The 25,624-nt window shown below is 56.0% G+C and overlaps 2 protein-coding genes across 4 annotated transcripts; both read right to left on the bottom strand.

Annotated features, from left to right (window-relative positions):
* Positions 1-624: 624 nt before the first annotated feature.
* TPPP3 (tubulin polymerization promoting protein family member 3) lies at positions 625-4,398 on the bottom strand. Of its 3 annotated transcripts, XM_054579330.1 has the most exons (5): positions 4,285-4,396; positions 1,873-1,897; positions 1,555-1,748; positions 1,286-1,439; positions 625-1,169 (listed from the first exon to the last, which is right to left on the bottom strand). In XM_054579330.1, the coding sequence occupies exons 3-5, from the start codon at positions 1,740-1,742 to the stop codon at positions 981-983; spliced, it is 531 nt and encodes a 176-aa protein (XP_054435305.1). In that variant the 5' UTR covers positions 1,743-1,748; positions 1,873-1,897; positions 4,285-4,396; the 3' UTR covers positions 625-980. The 3 variants fall into 3 exon arrangements, with proteins under 3 accessions (XP_054435305.1, XP_054435303.1, XP_054435304.1); XM_054579328.1 differs by lacking the exon at positions 1,873-1,897 and having other exon boundaries at positions 4,285-4,398; XM_054579329.1 differs by lacking the exon at positions 1,873-1,897 and having other exon boundaries at positions 4,275-4,396.
* A 982-nt stretch (positions 4,399-5,380) lies between these two features.
* On the bottom strand, positions 5,381-24,925 carry ZDHHC1 (zinc finger DHHC-type containing 1). Its single transcript, XM_054579327.1, has 12 exons — positions 24,635-24,925; positions 18,655-18,701; positions 16,809-17,051; positions 12,095-12,270; positions 10,379-10,480; positions 9,889-10,013; positions 9,630-9,788; positions 9,261-9,373; positions 6,424-6,506; positions 6,076-6,175; positions 5,919-5,934; positions 5,381-5,812 (listed from the first exon to the last, which is right to left on the bottom strand). Exons 2-12 carry the CDS (start codon positions 18,661-18,663, stop codon positions 5,529-5,531), a joined length of 1,410 nt encoding a protein of 469 aa, XP_054435302.1. The 5' UTR covers positions 18,664-18,701; positions 24,635-24,925; the 3' UTR covers positions 5,381-5,528.
* Positions 24,926-25,624: the final 699 nt, after the last annotated feature.

The raw sequence follows: 25,624 nt of genomic DNA, 5'->3' as shown, positions 1-25,624 counted from the left end.
GCTCTATCACTGGCCATCCAGTCTCATTTTTGGAAATCACAGTGGGGCTTGCCATGTCAGACAGAGCCTGGCCTGGGAGTCAAGTAGCATGGTTCTGGTCCCTATTCTGCAGAGGCCCCTTCACTCTCTGGGCCTGTTTCCTCAGCTGTAAAACTAGGGAGCTGGACTATCTATCCCCTAAAGTTCTTTCTGCATTTTCTGACATTCTAAGCTGGAGCCCGAAATGACTTGCCTTGGTAGCCCCCTGGAGTGGGGGCCTGTGAAAGGCTGACGCCGAGGCCTGGCACTGGGCCCCCTGCCAACGCTTGGCCCAGGCCAAATCTGCTGTCTCATCCCTCCTGCTGCTGTAAAAGCAGAGAGGCTGAGGCTGAGGCCCTAAGTGCAAGAAGGCAAGCTGTCGTGCCAGGACTCCGGGTCAGGGCTGAGGTAGAAGGCTTTGATTTCCCTCAGGAGCATCCTCAGGCAGTCTGGCTCCGTGCTGAAGGAAGGGACTTGTGTGTCTTTTTCTGGGCAGGGCTGCCAGTGGAAGTCAGCAATGTGACAGGCAGACAGGTGATGACACCGAGGGGTCAGAGGGGTGTGAATGTCATTATCCTCACTGCCATATACTTGACCAGGCCATACTGATATAAAAGGTGTCTTTATTGAGGTCTGGGTAAGAATTAGGCACTTGGCCAGAGCAGCAGCTTAAATATGAGGCAAGCAATCAGGGGTTTTAGCCATACCCAGGGCTAGGTTGGGGCGGTGAGGCTATAGGCACAGACTGTCCCAAAAGGGACAGAAGTCATGGAGGAAAGGGAAAGGGGACACAGAGCAGCCTGGGTCAGAGACCTGGTGGGCTGGCCCCATAGGACTTGGGCAGGAAGCTCTGGATGGCAGGTCCAGCAGGGAGGGGACCGGGCTCTCTTGTTCCACGAGCCCCTTAGACCAGGCCTGAGCCTCTGGCTGGGGCCGCCGTGCTGGGGGGCTCTTCCCAGGCCTCACTTCTTCACCTTGGCATCATAGGTGCCCGCATTCTTGTAGGCACTCACATAGCCACTGTCATCAAGGATGTCCTGCCGCCCGGCAATGCCCTTGCCCTTGCCGCTCTCGTCGAAGCGTTCCTTGTGGGAGCCTGTGTACTTGCTGGTGTCGGTCAGCCGTTCCACAGCACCCCCTGTTTTTGCTTTCTGTTTGGACAGAGTTCCCCCAGGAGTACCTCGTTAGGGAGCCCAGCCCTTCCCACCCCCAACTGAGATTCCCCACATACCCCTCAGTATCTCCCTGAGACTAGCAGGGCACTTACAGTGACGCCCACATTGGCTGGTTCCTTGCCTGCTACCAACTGGCAGATGGCATCGAAGGCCTCCTCCTTACTCTTCCCCTTGAATCGCTTGGGTGCCAGTTCTTCCAGGGCCTTCTTGAACTCCTCATAGTTGATGACCCGAGCAGACTTCCCCCTGCCAGGTATGTGGGCACGGTCAGTTTTCCCCCTTCCTGATGTCCTCCCTGCTTCCAGCCCATCAACTCCCCACCTTCTGGGAACATCAGAAGCAGAGACTGCTGGGGGCTCACTTGACTTTGGAGAAGACGATGTCGACATCAGTCCCTGTCACAGCCTTTCCATCAGCCACCTTGCAGTCCTTGCACAGCTTTGCCCAGTTCTTGCCATTCATCTCTTGTCCACTGGCCTTGGGGTCACCATGGATGGCAAACTTGCGGAAGCTCTCCTCCAGCCCAGCCACATCTGTGCTCGCTGCCATGCCACCCTATAGGGACCCAACTCAAGTCACCTCCCAGCCAAGCTTCTCCCCCTCTCCCCAAGGCACAGAACATCACTTCTACAGCCTCAAAACTTGCAAGGTCTGAGTTGGGGGCACTTAGGCTACATACCCTCAAGAGCTGGAGCGGGAGCTGCCTGCAGAGAGGGGCCAGCACTCAATGTCTCCCTGGGCCCCCGAGCCCTGAGAAAGGGCCCCAAGAGGAAAGGTCCTGTTGCTTAATGCCAGCCCTGGCTTGGAGTGGAGTTCAGAAGATGAAATCATGATGCCCACACCAGGCTGGGAACAGAGGGGCACTGTCCAGAAAGACTGAGAGGGCAGCGGCTGGGATCATGGCTTTGTCTGGCCCTGGCACAAGGCCTGCTTGGGTAGAAGCGAGAGTGGCAGAGCAGGCCTCCCTCCCTGGGAGTTCCATGCCAAGCTGGGCCAGGGCCAGGCTAGGCTGCTAGTTGGGCAGGTATTTAGTCAGGACAATGTGTTTGTCAGGGTCATGAGGACCCAGCAAGTCCCAGCCCTGGCTGAGAAGGGAGCCAGAGCACAGGCAGGGGTGCATGCCCTAGGCAGGGGTGCAGCTGGCCCAGCCGGGACCTTGTTACTATTTGCTGTTAAACAAAAACATGAGGGGAGCGGGAGCCTAGGGCTGGCCTGGCCACAGTTTGTGAAGCCTAGAGACGGTTGCTAAGGGAGGGTGGTGCTACTTGGAGAATGTTGCTAAGGGCACGATGGTGTCAGAGTGGCTCAGGGAGAAGCTCCCATTGCTGCTGGGCTGGGTTGGGCTGAGGAACTGGGACCCAAGGGTGGGGCATACTAGCACTCCCAGCACCTGGGGCACAGCCGTGGCTTCCTGGTCCCTTGCCACCCATTGGGGCTGTAACCTCCCAGCCTGTGGAACTGAGGAGCATGAGATTGGGGGGCTAGCCTAGGGTAGATTGTAGAGTTATAAGTCCCCAGAAGCATGTTGGCGAGTGGGACTGTGGCCATGGCCCTGTGATCCTCACACCAACACCCTGCACCAAAGCGCACTTCCCCAACCCCTTCAGCCCTCCACTGAGGCCCCTTGGCCATACCCTGAGCACCGCCACACCAGTCCACGCTCCCATAGCCATATGCACTCAGCCCTGGCCCTCCACACCCTCAGCCTTATTCCCCCATCACACCCTTCACATGATACTTAGACCTCCCTCAGCACACCCACAGCCCTGCCCTGAAGTGGCCCCTCAGACCCTTCTGCAGTCCCCTGATCCCACCAGCAGCCCTGAGATTGAGGGCTTGGACTATTCCTTCAGCATCCATCCTTGACATATATACTAATAGTCCTGTACTGAAGACCTCCCCAGCAATGCACTCAGTCCTGAACTGAAGGGTCCCCCCATCCACACCCCCACAGTCCCCTGCAGTCCTCTGACCACACCCACAGTGCTGCACTGAGTAACGTAACAGCCCAGAACTGATGCCTCCCTGACCACACCCTCGGCCCTGCACTGCGGCCACCTCCATCCACACATCCACAGCTCTTCCTGAGACCCCTCACCAGAGCCTTACAGCTCACGCCCTCTCCACAGACCCTCAGCCCTGACCACACCCATATACCCCCACCCTTGTCCATACATCCACAATCTTCCGGCTGCACTCTCAGCCTGGCAGCGACACCCACCCACCCCCTGCCCCCGCGTGTCTACACCCACAGGCATGCACTTCCAGACTCCTAGGTACTATCTTGGAACACACCCTGCACTGAGACCCCCCTGAGCACACTCACCTCCTCCACTACAGCTTCCTGGCCACAGGCATGTCTTCAGATACAGTCTTATACTTCTGCCTTTTATATTAGAGCCTCCAGTGACCGTGGCCTGGGCCTCTGCCCAACTACCCCCTCCTCTGCTGCCACTGGCCAGTGACCACACTCACCTATCTCTAAGTTACTGTTTCTGAAACTGGGAGTACCCACAGCTGTTACATTGCAGCGACTCGATCCACAATCCCAGTCTATACTGCACTATACTTCCCTCTCCCTACACAGCAAATCTCCAACCAGGGACTCCCAGAGACCAAGTGCTTCGTTCATGGCAGGTAAAGTCTAGGGGAGCTTTCATGTCACAGGATGCTTGTCCTGGAGACTGGCAGGATCCTGCATCCAGTGCTCACTCCTTTCTGTGGGAAGATGGATTCTTGGTAATTTCAGGGCTGATCAGATAGAGCCAGGTCACAGGCTGTAGTCCCAGGGGCCTGCAGGCCACGGATGGAGCAGCCACGCCCAGGGCCACCAGCTTACTCCTGCTGGGACAGCTGGAGTCATCAATCAGCCCTGCAAGGAGGTGGGGGTGGGAATGGAACGCTAGGGCCCAGGGCAGGGCCGCTCAGCTGGCGTCCTACGCTCGGTACCCTCCAGGGCTGGGACCCCTTCCAGGCCGCTCCCACCCGCTACCCCCACCCCCACCCCCACCCCCACCCCCACCCTCCTCTTCCTTATGGTGCAGGATACTGTTTAGGGTGGTTACGCCGGGGTTCTCCTACCGACTTCTACCTCGTGGCTGCTCCTGCAGCGCGCGTTCGATGGACAGAAGGACACAAGAATGAACCCACGGACGCGGGAGACCGGGCGGCTCCGTAGCTCTGCTCCCTGCCGGCTCCGGGGCGGGACTGCAGCTCGGGCGGCTCTGCTGTATTATCCCCTGTTTCTCGGTCTCCATAGAGACAGCGAGTCCCACCCCCGGGGCTGTCTCAGCGGGAGAGTGACCAAGGTCATGCTGGCTCCACCCACCGGACCCCGCCCCATCGACGCTCGGAGATTCGCTTGGGCGGAGCTGCCAAGATTGCCTTCTTCTTCCCCTCCCTGGGCAGCTCTGCGGCCTTCGCCACACGATTAGCCCTCTGGAGTTCGGGACGTCCTCGGATGGCTTCCTAATGGGAAAGCAGCCCCCCATTTTGGACGCCACCCAAAGTTCAAAGCAGGCCTCTGCCTCCAGGAGAGATCTAGCTTCCCAGTCCTAACCGCGGGGGGTAAGGGGTGGGAGACCAGGAGGGAGAGGAGCAGGGCAGAGGATCAGGAAGGTCTCTTCCCTCAGGGCCAGTGGGAAATGGAGAAATGGAGTCTATAGCTGGCTCAAGACCACGGCTCACCCATTAACGTGTGGCATCTCCAGGTCACAACTCAGGGGCATTGAGGAGAGGGGACGGCGGGCGAATAAAGAGTGCCCAGCCCCAGCATCCTGGTACACCTATCCTGGCCCATCCGCTGCCAGGATAAAGCTCCTGGACCTCCCAGGTCTCTTCTCGGGCTGCTGCCTCTAGCATGCAAAGCCTGCTAGAAGCCTCATGTCTCCAAGAGAAAACTCTTATCTTCAGGAAAAAGAGCCTTCTCCGAGCAGCCTTCTAGGATTTTTCCTAACCAAGAGCCCTGTGCCTGAGCATCTCGGGTCCTCGTTTACCTCCGTAGGACACCCTGGGTGGCCATATGCCTACTATAAGGGAGCGGGCCCACCCCATCCTCTGCCCCTAAGCTGACGGGCAATGGTCCAACTCCAGGAGGGCCCGTGGCCCTTGCTATAAAAAAAGTTTGCAGTTAAGTCCGCAAAAGCATAAAAAAGGTTTATTGGAGCATCATGGTCAGTGGGGCGGGTATTGCTGAGTCGTGGGGGAAGGGGGCCGATCCCGCCGGCAGTAGGGGCTCCTAAAGTGCACTCGGTCTGCGAGGGTGGGGGTGTTGCATAGAGAGTTGGGTCGGCCGGGCCGGCCGCTCCTCCTCGGCGCTCCTGCCTCTCGGCGCCGCTAAGCCAGGCCGGCCTCCGGGCTGCCCCGCGCCCCGGGCTCGCCGCTGCTCGGGCTCACGAAAACAGCAGGCACACGCGCCTGCAGCGCCAGCCCCGGCTCCCCGCCCCTGCTTCCAGGAACGGCCAGGGCGGCGCTGCCCAGGCGCGTCTGAGCCACGGGAATCTCGTCCATGGACTCGGCTGACGCCGAGTGGTAGGTGCCTGCAGGGCCAGCGGCGTGTACCGGGCTAGCGCCCGCAGAATCCGACGAAGAGCTGGAGCGGTGGCCGGGGGCTCGGGGCCCTGCGAGGTGGAGGGAAACGTGAGACTAGGGACTGCGACTCTCTCGGGCCCCTACCTTTCTCCCTCGGAGCTCCCGGTGCAGGATCCGGTCAGGAAGGGCCCTCACCCGGCTTCCTCTTTTTCTGCAGAAACAGCAGGGAGCCTGAGTGCCCCTTCCCCAGGTCCCTCATCGCCAAAGGAGGCAGAGGAGTGAGGCATGGTGGAGGCTTCTTTCCCATCCCCTTCCACCACGGGGGCAGGAGGCCCAGCACAGAACCCTGTACCTGGGGTCGGATCCCAGGGGGCAGAGCGAGAATCTCTGTCTCTGGGGAAGAGGGTGGTGGAGGCTCCACTTGGCCGCTGGTGGCAAGGAATGGAGAGGGGCTGAGGGGGAAGTAGGAAGGTAAGCTCTGAATGTGAATGATCTGGCAAATCCCACCACCCAAGATGGAGGTCCTCAGATGAGCCTCCCTTCCTAGCAGACAATAAAGAGGCATTGGTCTGTCCAAGGCCAGGCTGGGCTGGACCCAGACACTTGCCTTGGCATTGGCCCATTCCCCTTCTCCCACCTCAGATGGCCCTGCCATGCCCATGGGAGATGCCCAGCTGGCACATGCCCAGATCACACTCACTTGGCATTCACTGCCATAGGCCTGGCCTGGCCAGGGGGCTCTGGACGCACATGGCTGAAGGTCCGCATGTAGAAGTCCATCCCCTGGGGAAGGTGGGGATGAGGAAGGCTGGGCGGCCAGGTGTGGACTCAGGGCCTTATAGGTCCTGAGACCACCCAGTCCTGGACATAACACCCCCCAGCCAGGCCTCTGTGAGAGGTCTGGGTGCAGAGGTCCGCCGTTCTCCTCCAGGCTTCCTAGCTATTCTGGAAAAGCCCCTCTGCAGGATAAGGCTTAAAACACCCATTTCTGGACCCTACTCCACCCCCATGGACCTCCTCATCCCATCTAGTCAAACTCTGCTTCCTCCAGGAAGCCCCCAAGTCTCATGGTCCAATGCATCATCAAGAGCTGCTCTAGACAAGGGTGGTGATGGGGAAGAGGTGCTCAGATCTGCCCTCTTGTGCTCCTAGCCCCTCCCAGGACTCCAGTCTCTGAACCAATTTTTTTCCTCAGCTGAGACACAGTGCAGCTCGCAGTTCACAGCCCAGGTGTGCACCCAAGGTTGTGTGCATGGCTTCACGGCTCCAGCCGAGCTGAATCTGCAGAGTACCAACCAGTCTCGGCTGCTGGGGAGTGCTCCGTCATCCCCACCCCTAACCAGAAAGGGAAGGCGGTGGGTGTGGAAAAAACAGCACCACAACCCCACCCGGGACTAGGCTTATGGGTGAATTCTGTGTCTTGTTTAGAAGCTGATCCTAACAGTGACCCTGTTTGTTGCAGAGCTTGAAAGTGGAGGGGCCTGAGGTCGGGACGTCAAAGAAGTGGCCTAGGCTTGCACCCCAGCACGCAGGACGTGCTCCAGCTGCGCACCCAGGACTGCAGGTGAGGAAACAAAAGCCAGGAAAAAGTCAGCGCGGGAAGGCCTAGTGCCAAGGATGTGGGGCGGGGTCAGGGCCATGAGGCGCCCCGCCCCAGGGGGCGGGGGTGGGGGTAAGGGAAGGCACCCGGACAGCTGTCGCCTGCCCCGCAGCTGTTTCCATGGAGACCCAGGCGTCCTGACTAATGCAGAGACGACAATGTAACAGCACACGCGGTCTCTAAAACAAGCTTCTGTTTGGGGACAACCGCTCCAGAGTGGGGCCCCTCCCGCATTCCTGCCCAGGGTGGGGGTGGGGAGGTTGCCTGGGGCACTGGCAGATCTAGGGGACGGAGCCTAGCCGGCCACAGGCTGGGTGCACAAATGCAGAGATTGAAGTCTCAGCAAGCCACATGTGCAACCTCTGCCTGGGCTGGCCCTTGGGGTAGGAGTGTAGGGGTGCCAGTCTGGGAGAGAGGAAGTGGTCTAAGGCCAGTCCCAAGGACTGGGACCTCAGGGTAATCCTCCCTTCACATCTTTCCTCTTCCCCACTGTGAACCTAGCACCCTTCCGAGGCCCAGCAGAGAGGGGCAAAGCCCACCCTGATGTCCCTGGACTCCAGAAGGGTTGGGCAGAAGAAGCTGATAGCCATAGAGGATGGTCCCAGAAGCCTGAGGGGCCAGGATAGGACAGGAGCTAGGCTTTAGCCAACTGGGGAAGTCTGAGGGAGTCCCGACTCAAAACCTCCCCCCTCACCACAACTGTCCCGAGGATCCTCCCTCAGAGATCTTCAACACGTGCGCATTCATGGGCGGTACTGTGGCTCCTCAGCTTCTGCTCCCTCTTCTGCATACCCGTCCTCCCACTGGGAAGGCCTCCCTCAGGTCTTTTGCAGACGATGTTAAATGTCCTTGCTGCTGGCACATCTGGCCCCAAAGCCTAGGCAGGCAGTGACTACTGGGCAGGGGCCCAGAGCTCTGAAGCCTGGACATCCCAGGGCCAGCCCTGCCTCAGTGGGCAGCACTGTGCGGCTTGAGCCTCAGACGCCTCTGTGAAGTGGAGACGGGGGTGATACCCGCTCCCCAGGACGGCCGCCACTGTGCTTACACAGGGTTAGTGCCCAGCATCAGGGCAGGCACACAGTGGTGTGGCAGGGGGTCTCCACGAATAGCCAGCACTCCCCCAGAGCTGGCAGCCTGACCCATCCCTGGCAACGAGAACAGGAGAGGCAGGGTCCCAAGCCCTCTCCCAACCCACCCATCAGCCTGTGTTTGTGTCTAGTTGCCATGAGGACCTGGGATCTCGGGCTCAGCCTTCCCAGCAAAGGCCTGCCTGGGCCCCCTGCCTTCCCAATCCCTGGGGGCTCTGAGGACCGGACCTCCCCTCCCCTCAGCTGCTGACCTCAGGAAGCCATGGGGCGTGGGAATAGGGATAGGATGGTCAGCAGCTGGGCTGGCCAGGCCCTAGGCTGGGTTGGAGGGTTCCTGCTTGAGTGTTGAGACCTAACTATTCCCAGAACTAACTAGACTAGACCCAGCTTCTGTTTAAACTTCCTTGGCCTCAGTGTGCTCATCTGCAGCATGGGTGTGGCAACATTGCCTGCCTCATGGGCGGATTTAAGGACTAAATAGTGTACAGGGGCTCAGGGGGGAGATAACTGGTGACCCAGTCACTGGTCCCTCCCTCTCTTCCCCTGCAACCCCAACCTGCTGCCTTCTGGGCCCCCATGTTCCAGGCCCTCCAGCACATGCTGGACCCTAGACTGCTGCATGCGTGGGGTTGGGAAAATGCAGGGCTCCTTTGTGCTGTGCCCGCGCTTGAGCAAGCAGGCATGTCCTCAGCGCAGGCCTGGCTTCGCCCCTGCTGCCCAGCACCCCTACCCCAGCTGCTGTTCCAGACCTGCTTCCCTTTGCCCTTTCTCATCATTGGCTGCTATCTGCACAGCCCACCACCCCGTTCCCATTTCCCACCCCCTCAGCCCTCTGGGCCACTTCTATACCTGAATGGGCCGCATCTTGGGGGGACATGACTCGAGCTGCCTGTGGGCCCCCCTTGCCTCCTCTGGTGGACGATGCTGCACGATGTACTCATAGGTGGTGAGCTTGTGCCACACTGAGGGGGTGAGGAGAGGGCTCAGTGCAGTGGAAAGGGGACCCTGGAGTTCAGAAGGTGAGGGAGGGTACCAAGTCCCAGGCTGAAACCATTGTCCCCGTACACACTAAGCCATGGAGTGATACCAGGCCACCACAGAGAGCCAGCAGTGGGAAGGGGCATGGCTTCAGGGCTCTACAGACCGACTGGTACCTCCCTGCAGCCTAGGAACCCCTATCCCCTGCAAGGCAGGGGTGCGGGTCTGGGGGGCACTTACTGAGATAAATGTGGAAGCAGAGCAGGTGGCCGAGCAGGGCTGTGGAGAGCAGGCCCAGGAGGATGAGCAGGGCAGCCAGGGCCAGGATAGCAGGAGCCTGGGTCTCCACAGGGGCGGCAGGCAGGAACACGAACCACACATCCGTGTGATTCTTCAGGACTGTGAAGCACAGACAGGCTGTGCTTAGCTGGGGCGGTGACCAGTGACCGGAACAGGCCCAGGCCTGAGGGGTGGAAGCAGGCCTGGAGCCCAGACTGACCTTCAAAGTGGTGGTTGGTACGTAGCCTCATGGGATTGACAAAGAACTCCACGAAGACATAAGTGGCCACCAGCACGAGGAGTAGGACACCCAGTAAAGCAGATGCCACACTGTGTAGAAAGAGCCTGGGCCCAGCCGTGGGCAGCTGTTAGCACCCAGGTGCTCCAGCTGGGTAAGAGCCCAGAGCTCAGAAGGACCCATGGTTGGGACAGGGAGCGAGGGCACTGATCCCACAGCCCCAACTCCTCACCCAGCTTAGGGCAAAGGCAAAGGTGGGCATCCACCCCTGCAGGTCCCCACTTTTCCCTGGCCCAGCAGAGGGAAGACCCCAAACCTACCCTCAGCACTCACAGGAGGCAGCCATCAGAGGCACACATAGATAGACACCAGCACCCAGCTCCTCCAAATACCCCCGCCCCCGCCCCCGCCCTACTGCTGTCTCCATAGCCGCACATCCCCAAGCACCCGTTCGGCCCCTGTCCGCTCTCACCGGTAGTTCCTTTCGCCCACACAGTTGTTGAGCCACTTGCAGTGGTGGTCAAAGCCGCACACGCACTTGTTGCAGGCACTGCAGTGCTTGGAGCGAGCGCTCCTGCGGGAGGGGAGGAGGAGGAGTGCGGTCGCCCGCTCGTCCTCCCCTTCGCCACCGCTGCAGGGGCTGGCTGAAGCTGCGAGTCCGGGGATGGGTCGGAGCGCCAGACCTGGAGCGGGTTACCCACCGGCGCCTCCCCGAACCCTCAGAGCCCAGTGCCGGGGGGCGTGCGCGCCCTCTGCCGGCCCTGAGGAGCGGGGCACCCGAAGGAGGCAGCGTTTCTGAAGAGCTGAGGACCCAGAAGCAGAATGGGTAGGGGGTATTACATTCTCCCACTTAGGATCTGCGCACCAGGTGATGGTGGTGTGAAATGGAAATGGGACTTCCTTTCCAAGCAAGGACCCCTGAGCCGAGCCAGGAGACGATGCAGGTGTGGAGCCAGGATGCAGGCGCAGGGCCTACATGGCTCTCCCCGACGTCTCCATTTTTTGAGCACCTGTTTCCCGGCAAGTCTATGGGAATTATACCAGCATTCCTTCAGAAAACCTCATCTTGTCTGGGCTCATCCGAAGGGAGCCAAAGGAAGAGGAGCAAGGTGACACCTGGGTGAACTCAGGTCAGTACGCCAGAGATGAGGAGACATCACTTTAGGAATAGGAGTCTCCCAGCCCCAGTGAGGGACTGGGGAAGCCCAACGAAATGCGGAAGAGGGGGGAGCCCTCCCCCAGGGCTGGAAGAAGCCCTGGAATGGGCAGCAACTGCCAGAGCACCCACTGAAGAACACCACACTGGTGCCTAGAGAAGGAAAGGATGGTCTGATGTCGAAGTCCTGAGCACCTTACTTAATGCCATGGACTGTCTGGGTCCTGTGGACAGAACCCCTTCCAGCAGGCTGCCTGAGTCTCTAGAATGGAGGTGTGGAGTTGTGCTTGGACCACACCTCCATGCCCTATCCTCTACTTGAGGCTGAGAGGCTGGAAGCTCTAGGAGGGCGGGGAGCCCTCTAGGGAGGCAGTCTGGACCAGCCAAGGGGATATGGGCTCCGCACATTCTGACTCGTCTCCCCACTAGCAGTGAGGCCTGGAGTGGGGTCACTTGGCCTCTGGGGGCCTCACAGTCCTCATGGGTAAACGAGAATAACCGTATCAGCTCAGGCACGAGGCAGGCTGGTGGTGAATCTGGCTCTGTTGCCCAACAGCCAGATGACCCCAGACAGGCCTTTCAGCCTTTCCGAGCTTTGGGCTCTTCTTCCTCTGTGGTAAAAGACACTGCCCACCCAGCAGGGTGGTTGTTAATGAGCGCTCAGCACACAGCAAGTGCTCAAGTGTTAAACCCCCTCCCTGTCCCTATCTGGGAATGCTTGAGACAGGGGTGGGAGGTGGTGACTGGCAATGTTAGTCATTAGAAATGTTTGTGGGTTTGTGGTCATGCCAAACGTTTCCCACTTTTACTATTGGAAATGCTATCCCTCATCTTCTGTTTCCAATTACCTTCTCCTTAACTTCTCCTTCACTTAATTCTCTGTCACTCCATCAAGACTCTTGACTGTATAAAACATGAGTTATTAGGAGGGCTGTAAAACCCTGGGCATGCCCCTCTCTGCCTTGAGCTCCCACTGACAATTGCCCAGGCACACTCATCGCCCACATACACCCTCAGTGCGCATGCACTCACACATCCACGTCGCACAAATTGCAGTGCAGGTCTTCAATAACATGTGCATGTTGGCTGCGGTTGAAGATGGGCAAGGGCCCTGCATAGCTCTTGTCCCGCACGTTGGCATCTGCTGGATCGATGGACACAGCAGTCAGGTGCACCACGAGGTGGCCGGCAAAGATGACGCCCATACACTGGCCCAGCAGGTTAAAGGCTCACTCCACACGCTGCCAGCTGTGAGCCCCACCCCGGCTTCCTGTGGCCAGAGAACTGTTCTCTGCCTCCATGTGACCCACTCACTAAGGGACTCTTAGCCTGTGCCACCCCCTACCTCCAGGACCCAAGAAGACTTCCTTGTCAGGCCTCTCCAGCGTACCCAGTCCCAGGTGGAAGAGGACAACAGCCATCTGGTAACAGAGCTCACAAGCCAGCTGCTCTACTGCCCCCTGCTGCCGAGAGGCCCAAACTCAGGGCCGTGGCCTCACGGTCCCAGGCTTGGCACTGGCCTTGGCTGGTCTGACCTCCAATTCTGACTGAGATTCTATATGATGAAGTGAGACTGAAAGAGACCATCCTCTAAGTTCAAGGGACCCAAAATATAAGTTCTAAGCTTGTTTGTCTTGCTTTCACAGGAAGTCTACTCCGAGAGGGAAAAAGCCATCCTTTCTCAGTAGCTGGGCCAGATGGAGAATCACTCACGGACGGGGCCTTATACAACCACTGCCTCCCTGACCTGGAGGCCAGGCACGTGGAACCCTGGGGCTGAGCATCTAGGATGTCCTGACACATTCAGGGCCTGACCAGGGACAGTACACCTAACACCTGGAGCTGAAACACAGCTCTTCCAGAACCTACCTGCTCGATGATTGGTCAAATGCTGGAAATGAATATGCTGACAACTTGCAGCAAAGTCTAAATGTTTAAAAATTCACCAACAGATTCCACCCAGGCAGACATGCGTCCTCCATTCATTCACCCTCTTGCTAGCCAGGCAAACATCATCCTTCCATCATTCATCTTCCATCCATCAGCTGTCCAACCTTTCTCCCTTCCTCCCCCTCCTCCTCCTCCAAATTTCCCTACACGTCTGCATGAGCCAGGCTCCACCCTAATGCGCTGTACCTGGTTGAAGGAGACAAACCTGTAACCCATCAAAACCCCTCTGTGGCCCTGGCTGTGGGTCAGGCTTCTACCTTTTTGCCTGGGTTATTCCACAGTCTCCCGACGCTGCTCCTCCTCTCTTGATCCCTTTGAACCTGCCCTTCACTTGGTCCGAGAGTGAGCTTTGAAGAGCTTAAAGTTAAAGCCTTGCCTGCTTGAACTCCTACACTGGCTTTCAAGGGCCCTCAAGCTAGAATTTATTCTTCAGCTCAGTGCCAAGGCCCCTTACACTCTGGCTCCTCTCCAAGCCCTCTGGTACCAGCAACCACTACTCCTCACCATTCCAGACTCTCTTCGGACACACTGAATATGGGCAAACATTTCCTTTCCTGCCTGTGTCAACACTTCCCCTGCCCCCACAACCCAGCTCATTCACTCAACTGTTCACAGAGGTCCTCCTCTACGCCAGGAACTGAGGGCTCTGGCAGGAGCAAGATAAGACATGACCCCTGGCCCCAGGGAGCCTACAGTCTGCTGGGAAACACAAATGTTGGTCAAATAATGGGTCGATCACAACGAAGAAAGCTCATGGGACTATGTGAGTTTGTGTGACCTCAACTAGCCTGAAGGGATCCAGAAAGCTTCCCTGAGAAATTATGCCTCAGCTGAGACTTGAAGAGGAATGGGTAACAAGGACCTAGCAGGTAATGAAAGGCGGAAAGGGGACCTGGCTCGTGATTAGGAGCAAGCAGAGCCCCAACCAGAGGCGTGACTCCAGCTCAGTCCCTGGCTGCCACGCAAGAGTGAGGCCCCGCCCCCAAACGGAATGTGGGCCTCTGTCACCAAATTCTGGCTTTTCAAAAGGAACCAAAAATCTGGATTTTTATGTGAGGTCTCTATTTTTTAAATGTTGACAAGGAACTAATTTTTCTTTTTTTTTTTTTTCAAATACATTTGTCTCTGCCTACCCCCCCAGGAACTAATTTTTTAAAACCCATCTGCCAAAAGGATGTTTAAGATCTGTCCTTTTGTGTGTTAATTATCCCTCAATTAACATTAAAAAATCTGCCCTGGCTGGTACGTCTCAGTGGATTGTGTCGGCCTGTGAACCAAAGGGTCTCTGGTTCGATTCCCAGTCAGGGCACCTGCCTGGGTCGCAGGCCAGGTCCCCCAGTGGTGGGGGAGTCAGAGGCAATCACACTTTGATGTTCCTCTCTCTCTATCTCCCTCCCTTCCGCTGTCTGTAAAAATAAATAAATAAAATCTTCTTTTTTTTTTTAATTTTTAAAAATCTGCAGGCCAAACTGGTTCACGGGCTGTCAGTTCTTGACTTCTGACTCAGCTGAGTGTTGGGTGGGGAGAGAGGCCAGGGGCTTCCGGGCAGAGGCCGGTGTCACAACGGGGAACAACAACAGAGGAAATAATATAAGAGGCTGGAGAGACAAGCAGAGGCCAGAACACAGCCTTGAGCATCTTGACTCTCACTCCTTAAGGTAGAAAAAGAGCCATTAGTGGGTATTTAGCTGGGGGACAACTTTATCATATTTGCTTTTTGAAAGGGCACTGTGGCTGCGGAGACACAGATGGCCTGGCCAGAGTGAGAGTGTGTGCGGGGAGACAGGTTTGGTGAGGACGTGGTCCTCTTGACAAGAGAGGCAGGTGGCAGTGGGGAAAAGAGGGCGATTTGATGGCTGTTTAGGAGGCAAAAATCAACAGGACTTGATGACTGACTGGATACAGGTGATGAAGAAAAGGGGTGGAGTCAAGAGCAACTGGACAGGCCGGTGAGGCATCGGTGAGGAGGGGCGCTGTGAGCAGCAGGTGTGCGTCTGGGCCAGCGGCGATGCTGGTCTAGCGGCCCCCCTCCCGCACCCCCAGTATCCTCCGTGAGGTCCTACCACACGCTCACCACAGGACCATCTCCAGTCTACAAGGCCTTCCCCCAGCTGGAGGCTCGGCGCCGCAGGGCTGGCGCCCTGCCTTGCTAATCTTTGCAACCCTAGGTCCCAGGCCAGATCCAGGCCCAAGGTGGGTACTTGGCCCTCATTATCGCCCTGCCTCACCTGAGGGAGCCTGCAGAAGGAAGGTGGCTTTGACAGAAGGAAGGAGAACCACCCAGGCCTAGAAACTGGGTACCAGACCTGGTGGTTCTGTGAGCCTCCATATTGCCCAAAGCAATGAGTGTGGAGAGGGCAAAACCCTCAAACCACCCCCACTGCCTGAGCAGCTCTGCTGGCCTCACCAGGTACCAGCTGTGTGACCTCGGAGAGTCACTGAACCTCTCTGAGAACCAGTTTCTTAGTAAAATGGGAGGAATACCTTCAAATTATTGAGGATCAAATAAGGTAATCCAGGTACAGGGGTTGGCACAGGGCTTGGCATATATAAGTGCTCAATAAGTGAAAGTTACTCTAGTTGCCTGTTATTCATTCTGACAGCACTCACTTCAAACCACATGGCATAAACCCAGCTAATCCTGAGTCAGGGGTGTGCCCATTCCACGTCATGAGAAGAAAATCCCATGAAGCATTCTAGTTAGTAGCCCTAAGGCCTATTGGTCACCTCAGGGAAAGTCCAGTTTCCCACTTACAGAGCTGACTAGCCCCAGGGCCTAGTGAACCAGGAAGTCCCCCAGCGATACTGCTGGCATCTGAGGATGGCAACCTTCTCTAGAGTCCTTCTCCACACACTTGCCCTGGTCACTCACCAGCCCAGGGCTCTGTTATTTCCCAAGACGGCACACTTACAATTATGGCTTGTGCATGCTGGCGCTCAGACACACGTCCTTGTGTGCTCCTTGTCCCCACCCTGGAAAGCAGGCAGGACTCCTCCTGTCAGACAGCTGCTCAGCCTCGGGGAGCACTGAGAGGGCCGAGCTGGGACCAAGCTCCGCACTGACTCCGAGGCATTCAAATTGATCCCTGCCAACCTCATTTAGCTCGCCCTAGCCCTCCTCCCGGAGGCGCCTAAGGAACTGTCTCCCTGAAGCACACGCGCGGGGGCACCCTCTGGCCGCCTGCTGCGCTCCAGTTTCTCAGCCTTGCAGCCACGCCCTCTGTAGTCACACCACTAGGCTCACACAAGCTCCTGCTTGTCACTGTTCTCAGGAGCCTCCAGGGCATCTTTAAACCTTCTGTCAATTCAACCTTACCCTAAAAGGGCACAGTTTACAAAATCAATGAGTAGATCATAATAACCTGTCCAAAATAAAACCACACTTTAAATGTATCAGAAAACTTACTACGTAAAAGAATTCTACCACGGCCTGTTTTGAAAAGTGAAAAATTCTTTGGTAGATGAAATAATTACTCTCTAATCTATCCCTTATTGAGCTCTGGACACAATTAACTTAAAGGGAGCTTTCAAGTGGTCCCTTGGTTGACGGGGTTCCCTTCTGTTGTGGGGCTATAAATGCTCCAAGGGACTTTAGTTCTGTAGGCTCACCTCATTGGGCCACATGGAGGCTGGAGGCCAGGCAGGTAGGCAGCTGGTCCCCCTACCCCAGGGAAGAGACAGCACCTGCCTGCCTGAGCTCTCTGAGGCTCTGGAGCCCACCTTCAGGCCTCTGCCATGTCTGCTACCCACTGTCCCCACAATTCCATACACGAGCCCTACACTCTCCCAAGGATACAGCATAGCCAGCAGGCACCCAGTGGTGAGGCAGGAGGGGGACAAGGACCCCAAAGCCGATCACAGCGAAGAAGAGGTACAGCAGCCAGGCCACAATCTGGAGCGGGTGAGGGGGCCAGCTCCACCCATTCCGGCGTGACCGCTGGCCCTGCAGCTCCGGGGAGGGTCCGCTGGCCTGTGCGGGCGCTGTCCACACGCTCTTCTCAGGGGCTGTCTTGTTGGAGGGCTTGTTGCAGATGTTCATCTCCAGAGGGAGAAAGAGCAGAGAGAGCATTAGCCTGAGGAGCCCCGGGCTGGATCCCAGAGCCCATGCCTGCAGCCAGCTTTTGGCGCGGGGGCGGGTGGGGGGGGGGGGGGGGGCAAGTTGCGGGGCTGCAGGGAGAAGCAGGCTGGGAGGTAAAGTTACCTCCCAGCTACTCTTCAGGGGAACCCAGAGCCCTAGCATGATGAAGTTGGGCAGTGGGGGAGCGTGGCAGTGGGGTGTAGCCTCAAGCCCCAGAGCCAGCTGTGACCCCGGCCCTGGCCAATGCAAGGTAGGAGGGTCCAAGGTTTATTCAGGACACAGTGGCGCTGCCTGTTACTCAAAGTCTTCTGTCTCCACAGCCATCAAAGTTAAATCCAGTAAGACATGTTCTCATCTGGTAACAATATCAGGCTGGGGCCAGAGCGATGAGAACACATGCTGATTCTGTTACGATTAGTCACCTCTGTCCTGTGGCCCAAATGCAAGTGTCAGAGAGGGCCCCCTTACCATTTGCTAAGGGAAACAGGGAGCAGAGCTGTCCAGAAGGGGAATCTGGCCTCTGCTCCTAGGCAAGCATGTAATCCCTTTAGGACGGGGAGGGCTGCGGACAGTCTCCCCTGAGCCTCAGGAGGGCTGCTGAGGCTTCTCAGCTGGGGAGGAGCCAGCACACAAGAGAGAGGGGAGGGTTCCTTCTCAGTTCCCTCCAGAAGAGGAAATGATCATGTTCCTTCAAGTAAAATCTGGGCCTGATGCATTGCGAACAGAAAGGTAGGCTGGCCCTGGCCGGTGTGGCTCAGTGGATTGAGCACCGGCCTGCAAACTAAAAGGTCACTGGTTCGATTCCCTGTCAGGGCACAAGCCTGGGTTATGGGCCAGGTCCCTAGTTGGAGGTATGCAAGAGGCAACAGATTGATGTAATTGGTCTCTCTCTTTTCTCATACATGGGTGTTTCTCGCCCTCTCTTTCTCCCTCCCTTCCCCTCTCTCTGAAAATAAAGAAAAGAAAATAAAGAAAAGCGGGCTGACCTGAGGGAGCTCAGGGGAGGCCCGGCTCCAGCCAGAGCCCAAGCCCGCCACCAGATGGCAGCACTACCCCACCCAGCCACCCGTAGGCCCAAGAGCTGGCCTAGTGGCCAAGGTTACAGGCTGGATAGGCAGGGTGGGCCTGTCATTACAGGAAGAAGAACCCCACCCTAGTATCTCCCGGGCCTGAGACAGGACTAGAGCCTGGGCAGGCAGCACCATAATTGGAGAGACAGGCCCACTTGGAGTTCTTGGTGGGAAGGCCAGGAGTTGGGGACAAAACCCTGCCAGCTGGACCCTCAGGAGTCCATGCGCATGGGCCTGCCTCCCTTCCCGGACCAGCACATGCTAACTGGCCCTAAGCCTGCTGAAAGCGTCGCCTCGGCCAGGGGCACTCCAAGGGGAGTGGGGGCCCTCCTGTTCGTTCTCCCCTGGGCGAGCCACTTTGCCATTTGGAACGCTCCGCCATCCCCGTGTGTCTGCCCCATCACTCCAGCTTCCCCTAAGGGCAGTAAATATGCTGTGACTCTTCACCCCTGTTCTGGTCTCTACATCCCCTCCCCCAGGCACCCAGAACATACCTTGTACATAGAAGGTACTCAGTAAATGTTTGCTGACTTGAGAACATCTGCAATAAAAGGAAATGCGGGTGTGGTAAACGGCGTGGAACTCTGATCCACCCGCAGCCACCTGGCCACTCTGCCCAGCCACCGCGCACCCACGACTCCCCGGGGCCACACGAGCACCACGCGCCCACACCTCCTCCGCCACAGCTCCCCCGTCCCCTGGCTGTCATCCTGCCCGCTGAACATGCATCCTTCCCGAGGCCCAGAGCCTCCTGAAAGCCAAGCCTGGCATATCTGAAGCCACTTCTGAGGAGGCTCATCTCAAAGCTAAATGAAACGACCTTAGTTTTCTTCCAGGGACTCAATTGGAATCCTTTGGTCATTTGCTTTGTCTTCAAGAAGCAGCAGCAAAAGGCAAGAAAAGACCTCCAGCTTTGGAGGAAAAAGGATCTAGGTTTAAGTCCTGGCTCTGCAGCTACTGGCTGAATATCCTGCGTTTCTTCATTTGCAAAACAGGGTAAGGGTTGCCGGCCTGGGACTGCGTGTAGATCAGCGACACTGTAGGTGAAGCCTGACACATAAGTGCTCCCTGAATGGTAGAGGTCACACTTATCCTTAAAACAGCCCTTTGGGTGGGCCGTCCTCATCTCTCCAGACTGAGGCATCTGACATCTGATATTCTATGAGGTGCATGTCCAAAGTGGCGGGGTTGGCTGAAGTTGCTTCCTGACATCAGTGGTCCCAAGGAACACATTGTCATAAGAACTGGGCCACTGGATCACCATTCTACCCTCCTCGCCTTCAATCAAAGGTGACTAAAAAGTTGGTATCACTTTATTTTGGCTGTCCCCATGGTAGCAAATTTTTGTCCTTGATTTCTGGAGACAGTCAGAGGTGACCAGCGCAAGCCCTGCGAATGCAGTTCCGCGGGGCGGTTCTGCGCGGGGCAGGGGCGAAGCCCTGTGGCTTGCATGTTGCTTCTCCGGTGACATCATCACCAGGGCAACAGCTTTGAAGGGAACACACAGGTTGGGATCCCTAAGTCCTGGCTTTCTGTTTGCCATCCCCACACCTTAACAGGCCTACACCTTGAGGGACTTTCTAAAAAAAGCAGAGGTATGTGGTTGACATGTCCCTGCTCCCTGGAGGGGGCTGGCAGTGGCCGCAGGCACCCCCAGAGCCCTGATGCAGCCCGGATACCTGAGGCAGCAGGAGATACCATCTGAGGCCAGGAGCCTATGGAAAGAGCCTTCGGGGCAGCTCTGGCCCAGAGAGGCACCACTGATAAGACCGTGGGTGAGGGGACAGTGCTATTTGGTAAGTCCCTTGCCGCCGTGGCAGCACTGCAGAGTAGATCCCTGATCTGGTCAGGAGACAAACCACCTGACTCGAAGCCTGGACTGGCCAGTTCTTAACTGATGGCATTTTCCTCTGTAGAGCTGGTGACCATGCATTCTGTTGGCCCAAAAGATTTTGATCAAAAAAAACTGGGAGGCCAGAGAGAATCCAAAATGGGATCAAGCGCTGTCACCAGACTCAGGGATTTCTCTGGCTCTTCCTCTCCTCTCAGCGCTTCTCAAGGAGACCAGAGTGAAAGATCCGTGGCTCTGCTCCTGGACAATGTGACCAGCTTGTACACTCACACCCTGGCCCACTCAACACTTACTGGGGCCCAGCCCCTATGTGCACTGAGGATGTAAACACAGATGAGACCAGGCTCCTGTTCTCAAGGGCTTGTTTTTCGGGGACCCAAACACCCAAACGGACATCAGGGCAATGGGTGAAGGGGTGTTTTGGCAGCCTTGCAAGGTCCTGGAGGGGGTGCTGGGGAGCGGCAGGGGTAGGTCACAGGGGCCCAGGTGAGGAAGTGGGTGCTGCGGAAGGGGCCACAGGGAGTCACAGCAGGAGAGTGACAGAAAGGTGACAGAGGTTTGGGAAAGATTTCTTTTTTCTTTTCTTTCTTTTCTTTTTTCTTTTCTTTCTTTCTTTCTTTCTTTCTTTCTTTCTTTCTTTCTTTCTTTCTTTCTTTTTTTTTTTTGTGAAGGAGAGGGAGAGAAGGAGAGGGAGAGAAGCATCCATGCAGGAGAGATAGATTCCTTCCCGCGGGCCCCAGCCCACAACCCAGGCATGTGCCCTGACTGAGAATCAAACCAGCGACCCTTTGGTTCACAGGCTGGTGCTCAACCCACCAAGCCACATCAGTCAGGGCTGGAAAGCTTTCTAGTCACAGTGGGGAAGTGAGCATGAGCCGGAGGGGAAAGGGTTTGGGGGCAGTGACAACACAGCAGCTCAGCAGCCCTGTACTTTGGGAGGAGACGGTTGGGAGGCGGAAGTCAAGTCCACAAGCTCCCCGCTGCCCACTGAGCTCCCAGCTGCATCTCTGGTGGGCTGAGAGATACGCAGGCCTTGATAAGATTCTTCATGTACCTTCTGCTACCACAGAACAAACCACAGAGTCAAGCTGGTGGAGACAGAGGGAAAAGAGGGAAGAGGCCCCATGGAATGTCAGAGCCAAAGGCAGCTGCCACCTTGGTAAGCAAAGGACCCACCTGGCTTCTGAGGCAGGCTAGAGGGGCTATGCAGGCAGCCACCCCTTGTCCCAGCAAGGTGACGCCCATTGCCAGGATGCCAATAATCTGTTCAAGTTAGCATTCAGTTGCTGAAAGCCTAAAAGAGCATTTCCAAATAAGGTTAGACTACCTGAATTTATTTAAATAAAAGAAATCTTAACATTTCAAGTTCTCTATGAGAACGTAAAACATGCAACTGTAGAAGAGCTGCATAGCTGGTCCACTTCCCTCTTGCCACCTCCACTGCAACGAGACCATACTGAGAGATGTGCTTCTGAAATTCACGCATGGTGTTGTCCAAAGAAGCAAACTGAGAGGAAAAGTACTCGCCTGGGAGAGGGCATTGCCGGATTCCTGCAAGAAGGTTGAGGATTTCAAGGAACAATCAACTCAATTACTAAAGAGAGCTTGTGGAGAGAGGCCACAGGACTGGGAGGGAGGGTCAGGGGAGTGAAGCAGACAGAGGCTCGGAGAGCCCAGAGACCTGAGCCTCCGATGGGGAGAGGCAGGTTAGAGCAAGGGACCAGGGCTAAGCCCAGAGACAGAGCCCCGTTCTGGTTCCTGCACAGCCGCTCACAGATTGAGGAACCCGGGTAGGGGGTGCAAATTTCACAGAGGCACTTCGGGGCTTCCTCCTTCACTCGCCTTTCAAAAAAATCAACTGGAAGGCAAACTGGCAATGTCCACCAAGCTTTAGAACACATATACCCTTAGGCCCACATTCCGTTTCTAGGATACGCATACTCACAAAGTACACAAAGATACATTGCAGTCTTGTTTGTAATAATAAAGGACAAAAAAACAATATAAACAAACTAGGGCACATCCACACTATGGAATGCTATTCAGCATCAAAAACAAAGAGGGAGGGAATGACAGGTAAACAGAAAACCAAGGTGTGTGATGGCTGTACAGAGTGCTGCCGTGCGAGCAACAACAAAGGCGGGGGACAGGTGTCTGTGTTCCTATATGCACAGGTTCTCTCTGGAAGGAAATACAAGGAAGCAAACACAGGGTCAGCCTTTGGGAAGGGGAGCTACTGGCTAGGAGCGAGACAGATTTGCTTTTACTGTGCACTCCTTGGTACTGCTGAATTTTTTCTTTTAACCATGTGCATGTACTGCTTTAGGGAAAATAAAAAGCCTGTCAAATAATAGATAATTAAGCGGTGTCACCTTTTGCCCTCCGGCCCCACTAGGCTGCCAGGAGGACCAAACACGCTCATGTGGTCCAGAGCCCCGTACCACCCCGAACAAACATGGAACTCCTGTCTGACAACCGTGCAACAAGAATGCTTATTTTTAGTTCAATATTTTCTCAATCTTGAGAGCAATTCTGACTCGTCCAGCTAAAGAGCTTTAAGGAAGAGCCGCAGAGCTCCTGATGAGCTGTTGGGGGTCTTGTCCAAGCCGGAATCAGACAACCAGACAGCACAACGGAGGAGTTGCTGGGCAGGACCTTGTTCTAGTCCTTGGCCAAAGGCCAGCTCAGCTACAAACCCAAAGAGAAGGTACACACCACAGGAAGGTTTTGCTCCGAACCATCTTTCATTTTAGCTAGAGGATTTATGGTTGCTGTGTGAGAGATTTTCTGTGGATATTTCTAAATAAGTTATCTGTTTTTCTCACAGGATCTGCTTTTAATATAATTTTCACCAAGATTTAACAGATGCCTAACGTAAGCACCTAAAGGAGGGCATGGTGCACACTGTTTTACAGCGTAAAGAGTCTTTAAAAAGAACTTTGAGGAGCAAGTACTCCGTTTATTAAAACTCCCCACAGGTCCCAGAAGAAGTCTCTGGCCTTAAAATTCTAGAAAGTGCTCTAGTTTGACTCAGAGATGCACCTCACAACAACCCCCACAAAATAAACTGGAACTTCAAGCCATTCTCATCGACCTCTCCAGTCATTGGTCTCTGACGAGGCTGGGCTTCTCACTTAAACAACATGCAGAGGTCGGATGCTAGGGCAAGAGGAGCTTGAAACTCCAGCCATTCCCGAGTTGATGTGGTCTGCAGACATTTTCTATGCCATTCTCCTCCTGAAGCAATCTCTGCAAAGTGGGGACAAGAAGGACAGAGTAACATGGAGCAGAAACAAGGCCAATGAGCAGAGGAGGCAAGGGTTGTTGATTTTAACCAGGAAATCAACTCACTTGATTATAGGGAGCAAGCCTCGGAGAACACCCACCAAGAAACAATCATTAAGAACAAAGTTGTGACAGAACAAAGTAAGAAAAACAAAAGAAAAAAAAAGAACAGTTAATTAAGCACCAATGTTGCTTTTATTCCATCTTATGAAGATTATCTGTTTATAAACCCGTCTCCCACAGCGAACCACCAGTTCCACAAAAGCTGGGGCCGCCCTTCACCCATTCCCAAACCCAGCCCTCCTTCCACAAGGGAAGCGAAGCCGTTTCTTACCATCTCTGCTACCCTCCCCCTAATCCAAGCCTCCATGATTGCTCCCCTACAGGGTTTCAATGATAATCACCACCACTAGCGTTTAGGGGGCGCGTTGGTGCCAGGCACTGCCTTAAGTGCTTTGAAGGAATTCACTTAGTAAAACGCTCACAACCCTCTTGAGTTAGATCCTATCATTTCAAACTGTTCTCATAGACCTCTCCAGCCATTAGCCTCTGGGGTAGGTGAACCCTCACTTCCTCTCTTACAAACACCGTGCAGAGCAACACCCCCTTTCACGGCTGAGGACACTGAGGCTCAGAAAGGCTAAGCAAGCTCATCGAGGAGGCACAGTTAGGCTGGCAGAACTAGGATGATCCTCAGCTGACTTCCTGGTGTGCTCTGTCACCACCCCGCTGTGCACAGCAACCGGAGTGAGGTGAGCTTTTCAAAACTTGAAACTTCGTCAAAACTCTTCAATGGTTTCCTCCTCCTCCTGCTAGAACAAAGTTGAAACTCCCACCACATCCACCAGGGCTCCCTCACCATTGAACTTGCTGACTCCAGACCTTTGCATTTGCTTTTCATTCTTCCAGAAACACCCCTCCCCTGCTCAAAATGCTGGCTCCCTTTCAACCTTCAGGTCGTAACTTCAGAGTCAACTTTGACAACAGACCCTTCTCGGCCACCTTCTTCCATTTCACCTCCAGAGTCCTTATCCCCACCTGAAATCACTTCAGCTGTGTATCTGGCGCTTGTCCCCCACCCTGTCCTCCGTGTGGTCCGGAGATAGACTGCTTGGAGCCCTCTGTGGCCCCACCCCCGGCACACGGTAGGCTCTCAATGCAGGTCTGTGAACCCGGTGCATACTAGAAGGGAGCCCCGCGCTCTGGCAGATCCCCGGAGCCAAGGCCGCGGGGCCCCAGGCCCAAGCGAGCGGAGAACACAGCCGAGCGGTGGCAGCCGCAGCCTGGTGGCCCAAGCCAGGCTTCGAGGTGAGAGAACCGCGGCGGTAGCTCCTCACCTGCGCGTCGTTTAGGCCGAGCCAGATTGGCCCCGCCAAGGTCTCCCAGCGGTTCAGCCCTCGCGCCTGGCCGTCCACACGCCCCTCTTCTCCGGGCGGCCGCGCTTCAGGCCCTCCCGGCTGGGACGGCCCCCGGGAACGGGCCGCGGCGCACCCCGGAGCGGAGCCCCATCCCGGGCTGCGCAGCGGAGATTAGGACGGCGAGTCCTAGGGCTCCGGATCCAGGGGTATGATGGCTGTACAGCCGGGCCAGGCCGGGGCTGGCTGGGCCTCGTCGGGCGCTGGACCCGTTCCCCTGGCAACGGCGCGAGCTACGGCGCCCCACAGCGGCCAAACCGCGCTGCGTCATTTCGCGGCTGCACCCGGGCTAAGCCTGCCCATTCACCCAAGCCTTCTTTTCCAGCCTTCTTCTGGAAAATTCATCCTCCCATCACCCCAATCCCATAGCTTATCTTGTCGAAACTCTAACTTGTTCCAAAACTGCCCTCTTCCAGTTTCTCCCTAGACCACCATTCTCAGGGAGATTCCTGCACTTTTTAATGAGTCTGTGTAGGGCAATGGGTATATCGTGGGGACCACCCTTGAGATCCCTGCTAAGGGGAAGACAGAGCTAGACAAACAAACAAACAAACAAATAAGCAGGTACCTCATACTATACAGTGTGAAGTATAAGAGCTTAAAATATGTTGCGCAAAGTATCTCCTTTCTTTATTTCCTATAAATCAAGCATAAATCCTATTGGGTGACCCCATCTTCCAGGGTGGTAGGAAATTCAGTCTTTGTCACCCCTGAGCTTCTCTAACCCAGGTTATTCCAAGGACCAGGATCACCTATAATATTAAACAGTCTGAAAAGTACCCTGGCTGGTGTGGCTCAAAGAGTGGAGCTCCAGCCTGAGGACTGAAAGGTCGTGGGTTCAGTTCAACTCCCAGCCAGGGTATGTGCCTGGATTGCAAGCAAAAGGCAACCAAATGATGTTTCTCTCTGATA

The sequence above is a fragment of the Pteronotus mesoamericanus genome, unplaced genomic scaffold, assembly GCF_021234165.1.
Source record: "Pteronotus mesoamericanus isolate MK-2021 breed Mesoamerican mustached bat unplaced genomic scaffold, CSHL_Meso_final contig_52, whole genome shotgun sequence".
NCBI lineage: Eukaryota > Metazoa > Chordata > Mammalia > Chiroptera > Mormoopidae > Pteronotus > Pteronotus mesoamericanus.
The sequence above is the reverse complement of the archived record's forward strand: the minus strand, read 5'-3'. Positions and strand labels throughout refer to the sequence as shown.

Coding starts and splice junctions, on each gene's coding strand:
- ZDHHC1 (XM_054579327.1), bottom strand. Junction 10,481..12,094: donor AATTTGTGCGACGTGGATGT/GTGAGTGCATGC, acceptor CCCCTCCCGCAG/GAGCGCTCGCTCCAAGCACT. Junction 6,176..6,423: donor CCTATGGCAGTGAATGCCAA/GTGAGTGTGATC, acceptor CTTCCCCCTCAG/CCCCTCTCCATTCCTTGCCA.
- TPPP3 (XM_054579328.1), bottom strand. CDS start 1,742: ATGGCAGCGAGCACAGATGTGGCTGGGCTGGAGGAGAGCTTCCGCAAG. Junction 1,440..1,554: donor ATCGTCTTCTCCAAAGTCAA/GTGAGCCCCCAG, acceptor CATACCTGGCAG/GGGGAAGTCTGCTCGGGTCA. Junction 1,170..1,285: donor CAGCCAATGTGGGCGTCACT/GTAAGTGCCCTG, acceptor CTGTCCAAACAG/AAAGCAAAAACAGGGGGTGC.